This window comes from Artibeus jamaicensis, unplaced genomic scaffold (assembly GCF_021234435.1).
Source record: "Artibeus jamaicensis isolate MK-2021 breed Jamaican fruit bat unplaced genomic scaffold, CSHL_Jam_final contig_851, whole genome shotgun sequence".
NCBI lineage: Eukaryota > Metazoa > Chordata > Mammalia > Chiroptera > Phyllostomidae > Artibeus > Artibeus jamaicensis.
Window position 1 is genome coordinate 15,762,232 of NW_026521986.1, and position 9,194 is coordinate 15,771,425.

The 9,194-nt window shown below is 41.8% G+C and overlaps 1 protein-coding gene across 1 annotated transcript; it reads left to right on the forward strand.

Moving 5' to 3' along the window:
- Positions 1 to 34: 34 nt before the first annotated feature.
- Positions 35 to 8,426, forward strand: SAMD15 (sterile alpha motif domain containing 15). Its single transcript, XM_037145250.2, has 4 exons — positions 35 to 1,689; positions 1,780 to 1,941; positions 2,959 to 3,057; positions 7,194 to 8,426. The coding sequence occupies exons 1-4, from the start codon at positions 49 to 51 to the stop codon at positions 7,425 to 7,427; spliced, it is 2,136 nt and encodes a 711-aa protein (XP_037001145.2). The 5' UTR covers positions 35 to 48; the 3' UTR covers positions 7,428 to 8,426.
- The last annotated feature ends 768 nt before the right edge of the window (positions 8,427 to 9,194 follow it).

Sequence of the window (9,194 nt, forward strand, 5' to 3'; positions counted from 1 at the left end):
ACGCTGTCGGAAGTCAGGGTTGCTAGGGGGCCTGGGCTCATCCGCGTCATGGCTGAAGTCCCGGACGATTACAATTCCGGCCCCGATGAAAACGAAGACCTGGGGTCCGAGAGACCCCAACTGCCTGGGCTTCTCGAAAGAGCTGAAAGTGCGGAACCAGACGTCAGGGCAGGGGCAGACTCGGAGCTACTCGAAGAGATGGACCAAGAGCCACAGCCGGAGACGGAGGAAGAGAACTTCAAAGACCTGGCGCCCGAGAATACGGAGAATGCACAACCACACCAAAACCCAACCCTGACGCCCGAGGAAGAGATTCCCAGCGAGTCAGAGATAGATCTTGCTAGCAAGACTAAAACAGGGATACCCGAAGAGGTCATGTTGGAGACATCCGAAGGGATGGTAGAAGAGTTTTTCAAGGATTTGGAGGTCCGTCTGGATGAAAAGCTGGAGGAGCCTGACCTAGAGCCACCGGAGGAGGCCGCGCCAGCTGTTACAGAGGGTGTGTTCATAGAGTCAGCTAAGGAAATAGATCTAGAGCTACCAAAGGAGACTGAGTCTGAGGTTCCAAGGGCCGCACTCAGTGAGACAGGATTAGAGTTAGTAGAGGAGCCCAAGCCGGGGGTTCCAGAGGAAATACTTAAAGAGCAAAATGAAGAGTCAAGTCTAGAGCCTCCAGAGCAGACCGAACCTGAATTTCCAAGTGAGGAGCCAAGGAAATCAATTGAAGAGGCAGTTCTCCAGCCACAAAAGGTGACCACATCAGAGTTTCCAGAGCAGACACAAACAGAGTCACCTGAGGAGAAAAGGACAGAGCCATCTGAGCAGACCATCCTGGAGTTTACAGAAGAGAAAGCAAGAAAGTCTACTGAGGAGGCAGGTCTAGAGTCTCCAAAAGATACTAAGGCAGGGGTTTCAGAGGAGACAAGAAGAAAACCAAGTGAGGAAGAAGCGACTGAGCAGACAGAACAAGAGTTTCCAGACCAGAAACCTGGTGAGTATACTGAGGAGACACAAACAAAGTCAACTGAAGGAAAAGTTCCCGAGACACTAGAAGAGATCAAATCAGAGTTTCCTGAGGAAAAATCAAGAAAGCCAATTGAGGAAATAGGTCTAGAGTTATCAGGAGAGATCAAATCAGAAATTCAAGAGGAGATACAAAGAAAGTCAACTGTGGAGAAAGTTCTAGAGCCACCAGAAGATACTGAACCAACGGTTCAAAAAGATAAGCAGAGAGAATCAGCTAAGGAGGCAGGACTAGCACCACTACAGGAGTCCAAATCAGAGGACACACTAAGAGAGTCAACTGAAGAGAAAGGTCTAGAACCACCAGAACAGACTGTACCGGAGTTTGCAAAGGAAGAACCAAAGACACAGAGTAAATCAACTGAGGACATAGGTCAGGTACCACCACAGAAGACCACACAAGAGGTTCAAGAGGAGATACAAACAGAGCCAACTAAGGATAAAGATTCAGAGTTACTGGATAAAGATTTAGAGTTACCAGATAAAGCCCAATCACTACATAGACAAGAGACATATAATGAATTTGCCAAGGAAGATAGATCAGAACCAATCAAATTTAAGCATTTTGTAGAGAAAGATGAGCTAGAGGATTCTGACAATGAAGAAATGTTGTTAGTAAAAGAAACTAAAGAAGTTATGAAAGACTCTATGTTAGAGTCTCTAGAGGTAAGAAACGTAAACAGTAAATACAGATTATATATTTTCAAAAGAATCCCCAGTACTGAATTGATATCAGTAATGATTTATATCCCTCAGAGTCTCAAGAATTTAAGAGAGTCCCTAAAGTTGAAGAAACTGGTACATGAAGATCAAGAAACCCAGCCAAAGGAAAGGGTTGAGCTACAATTTGAGTGTCTTAAATGGAGCCCAGAAAAAGTTGCAGAGTGGATTAGTGAGTTAGGTTTCCCTCAATACAAGGTATACAAAAATAACATTTTTTGAAATTATACTCTCATTCTTCTACTTCTTATTCTTCTAGCTTTACCTGAGTTCTTGCCTCTTTCTTACTAGGAGTATAGAAAAGTCCTGAACTATGGCAGAAGTAACTTGGATTTTAATTTTGGCCATTCCATTGATTGATCTTTTTATTTGGGGAGAGGAAAGACGAGCCACATTTGTATGTTTTTCTTATTCATTGCAGTGATTTTACTTCGCTGCAATCCTTGAATAAAGACTAAGAAATTTATATAGACCTCTTTTCATAGAAAACTGTATTTTCCCCCAAAAAAACTATATTTTAATAGCTTTCATCCAAGGTAGACTTTTGGGTACTTTGCGAAGTTGTTTTAGCTCCCTAACTTGAACTTGTACTATTAATCTTAAGTGTCCCAAATATGTCATATGTATCATGAGCACCTAACAGTACTAATTTAAATAGACGATTAACTAAAAATAGTGTTAAAAAGACAAAGTGAAAAGTAAATTCTTTTATTTTATTGATGCCAATTATGTTCTTAGGCTACTACAAAAAAAACAAAACAAGATCTAATATTTTTTGCAACCCCATACTTAAAATGTAATTGAAGCATGAAAGAACTAATTGTATCATGCCAAAAAATTTTAGCAAAAGCTTAGATGGAAAATATGTGGGATTATTAGGATTAGTACTAAATTTAAACTTAATTTAAATTTAAAATTTGCTCGGTATAGAACAGGAGGAAAACATGATTTATTCCCTCCCTCTTTTCCCTTCCCTACTGTCTTTCCTCCTTCCTTTCCTCCCTCCCTTCTTTTCTTCCTTCCTTCCCCACCTATCTCTCCTTCCTTCCTTCCTTCCTCCCCCTTCCTCTCTTTTTTCTTTCCTTATCTCCTTCTCTCCTCTCTGCCCCCTTCCTTCCCTCTCTCCCTCCCTTCCTTCCTCCCTCCCTTCTTTCCTTCCTTCCTTCCTTTTTTCCACCATACATCTTTTGAGTGATGTTCTCATTGTACTGACAGGAGTGTTTTACCACAAACTTCATCAGTGGCCGAAAACTCATCCATGTAAACTGCTCAAACCTCCCTCAGATGGGGATAACAGATTTTGAGGACATGAAGGTGAGTCGTGTGTCAAGTTTCCCTGCAGACCACTGTAACAATGCTACTGGGTTCAGATGAATCTCCTTTTCTTCCTCCCTGGCCTCCAATTTCTGTCAACAGTGTTACTGGACTCCCAGCCCCCAGGCTGACAGTAGTTTCTTCCTCTCTCTCTCTCTCTCTCTCCTTTGATCCCCACAAAGATCCCATGAACTGTCAGTTCCTCTTACAGCAGATGGTTTTCTCCATCCAAACTTGTTCAGACCTCAATTGCCTTACACTTAGAACATCCCAGGAACCTTCTGCTCGTAGACTCTGTGGGCCCTCTGGATTCAAGAGTGCTTCTTTTAAACACTCACCTTCCAACCATATATAGGGTACTCAGAAACCTTTTGGATCCCCTCTGCCTACATGGTAGTCTCAACTCCTTAGTTTAGGATTCGAGCCCCTCCACAAGTTTTCTCCAGCCACCATCCCCTCCTACCACTCTTCTTCTACATGAATCTTCTATTCCAGCCTCACAGGTCTCACATCCTCCCAGACCTGTGGTTTGCATTCCTCTTTCTGCATCTTGCCCCTTCTCTATGGCTAATATAAATCTTAATCATCCTTAAGACCCAGCTCAATTTTCTTCTCCCCAAGAAGTCTTTCCTAACTTTCCCAGGTCACAGTAACCTCTCATTCCAAGATCTCATACCTTCTATGCCTCTACCACCCACTGGCGCTTCAGTAACACCATACATATTTTGCCTGCTTTGGTACCTAACTTGAAAACAAGTTACATTAACCTCTTTGGACCTCAGTTTCCTAAGATTTCTCCAGCACCAACAGTCCATGACCATGTTTTGTTGCCTAATAATACTCTCCATTTACAGTGTTTAATAGTTTAAAAAGCTTCAAATACATAATCTCATTTATAACCTTTCCTTTAATACCAGCTCCCACTGGTATGAAACCACCAGTGGTTTCATTGTGGACACTATTGCCCATAAATGGTTCTGCCTCAGTGGTTCTCAAACTTGGATAGTCTTCAAAATCAGACGGGATTTTTAAAAAAGATTCCTAGGCTCCACATTCCAGAGATGTTGATTCATTACATGCAAGGCAAACCCTGGAATTTGTTCCCCTGGTGGTTCTTGATCAAGTCTTAGAACCATATAATTCTGTAAGTGATATGATTTAGAAAATAAGAAAATTATACTTGTCAATACCTAATCCCTTTCCCTGGCAACAAGAAATAAAGAAATCCTTCTAATTATTAAACACATAAGGCTCTAAATGAGCATTTAATCTCTTAAACTCTACTACTAGCTATCCTGAAATTCCTGACTCCAGTCCAGCCACACAAGGTTCATTCTAGCCTTCCCTCCTTCTCACTCCCTCTCTCTCCCCCTTTGCTGCTTTATAACTTCTTTCTCTGACAATGAGAAGCCTGGCTCTCCTTATCTGTAAACATGTATCCCTAGGAGAAACATATTTACCAGAGTACAGTGTTTGTATACAGTCATTTTGTCTTTAGTCTTACACTACCTAGACCGGTGATTTTATCATGGCACATGTAAACTAATTGTTAAAATTTTGCAGCATACCAAAAAATATTAGTATGTATTTTTTTGCCAAACTGACAAAAAAAAAAAAATAGCCCTGGCTGGTGTGGCTCAGTGGATTAAGCACCAGCCTGTGAAAAGTTCGCTGGTTTGATTTCCAGCCAGGACACATGCCTGGGTTGCGGGCCTGGTCCCCACCTGGGGGCATGTAAGAGGCAACTGGTCGATGTATTTCTCACACACCTATGTTTCTCTCCCTCTCTTTCTCCCTCCCTTCCTATCTCTCTAAAAGTAAATAAATAACATCTAAAAAATAAATAAATAAAAATAAATAAATTGATAATGAGAGCAAAATGCATTATATCCATCAAACAAATTAAATACATCTGCTTTAATAACAAGCCCAAAATTAGGCCCTGGCTGGTGTAGCTCAGTGGATTAAGCATGGGCCTGCGAACCAAAAGAGCTGCAGTGTCGATTCCCCGTCGGGGCACGTGCCTGGGTTGCAGGCCAATTCCCAGCAGGGGCCAGTTCCCAGCAGGGGATGCACCAGAAGCAACCATACACTGATATTTCTCTCCTTCTCTCCTTCCCTTCCCCTCTAAAGATAAATAAATAAAAATTTTTTAAAAAAAGAAAAATTAGCAGCTTTTTAAAATCATGATCAATGCACAATACAATGATGATATAGTAAAAATAGAACCTTCTTGAGAACTGTAAGTGTTGCAGATGCCTGCTTGAGCCATTGGAAGTAGGTGCTCTGCAGTGATGCCAAGCATTGAGCATGAGCCACAACCCTAGAATATGGAATTACGTATCCTTAGAAAACCTTAATATTCATCTTCCCGAATACCTATTTTAATAATCCTTACTAACTCAATTAAGTTACCAGTACATTGCTTTAAGTCTTAGCCAAAAATAAGGTCTACTGCTTGTTATTTATCAGAATTAAAGAACTCACAATTTTAGATAAATTTATAGCCCATCAGAGGACCTTCATGGCCATAGTAAACCTCAGACATACCTGAAGAATCACTGAACTAGAAGAGGGATGACTAGAGTATATTTCTTGATTCCACATGTACCTGATTGCTTTGTAACACTTCTAATTTCTACATTAAAAATTTAACAGCACTGAACTCTCTCGGCCTACAGTAGGCACATAGCTACTTTGGTTAATAGTGAATATGTCTGTGACTGCCAGGTTCCTCCTCGGGGCACCGTCTGTGAACCTCAGCGACTTTGTGAAATAACCTCTTCTGGTTACGGACATTCAAAAGGGGAGACGGGGTGCAATGCTGACCAAGCAAGGTGCTCGGTGTGGCAGCACCAGTTATCCATGAGAATTCTTAAGAGCCACCTGTAGTAATTTGGATCTCAACTCTTAGAAACCTCAATGGCTACACACCTCAATTAGTATTTCCACTGGAAAGCAAGACAACTATGTAGATGTTCTTTGCCCACATACCATCTCTAGAGTCTAAACAAAACCAAGTAAGATCTGAGAAGAAAGGCATCTTCTATATCTAAAATACGTGGCCAATGGGGAGCTTTGTGTCAAGCTTAGAATTATCTGTGGCATGAATTTTATAGTCTTGTAACTATAGCCAGTAGTTTTAAACTAAAAAATAAAATAATCCACTCCACATACTCCTTTGTCTGTGTTCTAGCAGCAATTTCATGAACGACAGTCTCATCCAGACACAGAGTATGAATTTAAATAACAGTATTAATAACCGACCTATGATTAAAACTAAAATTTGAAAATTCAATGACACCTTAATCTAGGATATCAAGCGGCGTAATGCTCAATGAATATAAGTTATGTCTTAGAAACACTGAGAGTTATGGAAAAAGATGCTTTAAAATAATATACAAGTATAGGTACTAATAAAACAGCTGGGACTTTAATGTCTGCTGTTCAGTGTTTAAGATGCATTTTTAGTGAAACAAATTGAAAAACTATTGCATAATAATTTTTTTACTTTAAAAAAATGTTTTTTCTTTATTTTTTTATTCTAGAGAAAGGGGAAGGGAAGCAGGGAGAGGGAGAGAAACATCAATCAGTTGCCTCTCGCACGTGCCCCAACCAGGGACTGAACCTGTAGCCCATGCATGTGCCCTGACGAGGAATTGAACTGGCAACCTTTCGGTTTCCAGGATGATGCCCAGCCAACTGAGCCACACTGGCCAGGGCCCTTATAATTTTTTCTGGCTGCAGATTAATTGAGCTTCTTATAGACGTGTTATTTATCAACCTTTCCAGAGACAGGCATGGCTCCTAATCTGCACATATTATTGGCTCAGACTGTTACTCAGATTGCTCAGCCAAAAGAAAGAAATGACCCATCCATAGCCATCCGATGTAAGCGCCTAGAAACATCTTCAAATAAGATTTGAAAAGATAAATTATGCTATGTTTCCCTTAAGAACTTTGTTTTGATAAGGCCAGGCTAGTGAGCCGTTCAAAATGTTATTTTATTCATTTATTTTCCCATAGAGATAACTTAAGGGGTTAGCATTCCGGTGGCCTAAAAAACTAGGTAAGACTGCTTGGATGGAGTTGTGTTTTCAGGTTGGTCCCATTAAAAATCCACCCTTGTGTTTCAGGTCATTTCTCGGCACACGCGGGAACTCCTGGGAATCGAAGAACCCTTATTTAATCGCTCCATCAGTCTTCCCTACAGGGACAATATCGGCTTATTTTTAGAGCGAAAAGGTCACACTGGGGTAAAATCTGATTCCTTGACCTTATCAGAATTTGTGCAAACAGCAGGATTACAAGATTATGAGCCACAAGTAACTGCCCCTCACTGGAATGAGGCATTATATTATGAGCCATAAGGAAAAGCCACTTCTCTTAGCTTGAAAGATCAAACTACATTCCTTGGGGGAAGAAGTGTGGTATTATCGGGGGTTTTTTTTTTCTTCTCTTCTTTGAGAAACGGAGGTGGAACTCCGGGCTCTATTCCTGGTTCTACCGCCAACTCCCAGCACCTTCCCTTTATTCGTATTTTCATTTAGACTCACGTTAAAAGAAAGATAGCGATATTTCTCTTTCTGGGTAACTGTAAGAATTCCCTGGTAAACTCCAGTAATGCATCTGGTAGCAGGAATATGTTGGGTCTCCTTTCACCCCTGATAGTCCCCTCCACAAATGCAGAAAAGGAAAGGGCTTTATTGGTGAGTCCACACTCAGTCAGACTGTGACACACGTCACGGATGAGCTGCCCAGAGATTGCCAGGACGAGGCGACCCGCCCTTTCACACAGCCAGGCAGACAGCCCCTTGTTCACTGCCTGCATCGAGGGCAGAGACTTCTCCGGTCTCTGCCACAAACGGAAGTGGTTCTTCCGGACCAGGCGCCCAGGCTGGACTCCCCTGGACTCAGGGAGATCCAGCGCCCTCCTCCTGGGTGCTCACACTTCAGAGATGTCTTCAAAGCACCACCCCCCAAAAGTCAGTCCTGGGATATAAAAGAGGCAGAAGGCTTATCCGGCTTGTTAAAATATTTACATACATCTCAAAAATGGGGGGAGGGGGAGGATTTATATTATAAGTTTTCTAAAGAAAATATTTTAAGAAAAAGGAAGGGGGAAAGCTCTCTTCCCCTTTTGGCATCAGAGAAATATTTTTTTAATATATTTGAGATTTGTATTTACCTTTACAAACAGCATTGCTTATGAAAGTACCCTTTGAACTAGGGTCTGAGGTCAGTGTACCGGACTCTTTTATGTGGTGCCTGCCAGACGTTTATAAAATGAAATTCGGGCCAGAGCTGACCCATGACTGGACTGTTCAAAAGAAATGATAAAATGTTTCTTGTTGCTTGAATAACTCCAACTCCTCTGCAGTTTTGTGGTCTCTTTCTTTCTGGTCGTACTTCTTGATTCTAAACACCCCTGCAGAGCTGCCGTCACCCAGAAGGGCAGTGAGTGACGCCTCCCGCCCGCCCCCTGCGCCTGACTGGATAGGCAGGGAGCAGGTTGCTTCCTTTTCTTTCCCACCGTGAGAAGGCACAGGGCCTCAAAGGAGCATTCCTACCAAGTGCTAATGTTTTTTAATCCTGAGGATATGTTTGTTTTGTGTCTAGGCTGGTCATTTTGGGAGTGAACTGTCTCCTCAGTACTCTTCCAGTTTTTTTTTTAATTTATTGATTTTGAGAGAGAGAGAAATATCAAATTGTATCAAAATGTTGTCTCACTTATTTATGCATTCATTGGTTGATTCTTGTATGTGCCCTGACCTGGAATTGAACCTGCAACCTTGGCATATCGAGACTATGCTCTAACCAACTGAGCTACCCAGCCAGGGCCCTGAAGATATGTTTTCACTGATGAGAGAGAGAGAAAGAAAGAAAAAGAGAGACATCAACGTGAGAGAGAAACATTGATCGGTTGCCTCCTAAACGCACCCAGTCGGGGATTGAACCTGCAACCTAGGTATGTGCCCTGACCAGGGATCAAACCTGCAACCTTTTTATGTGCAGGATGACGCTTCAACCAACTGAGCCACCCAGGCAGGGCTGAGTGTTAATATTTGGTGATGAAGCTAATTTTTTCCCACATTGGACTAACAAAATTTTATCTCAATCAATTCAATACCATTGAG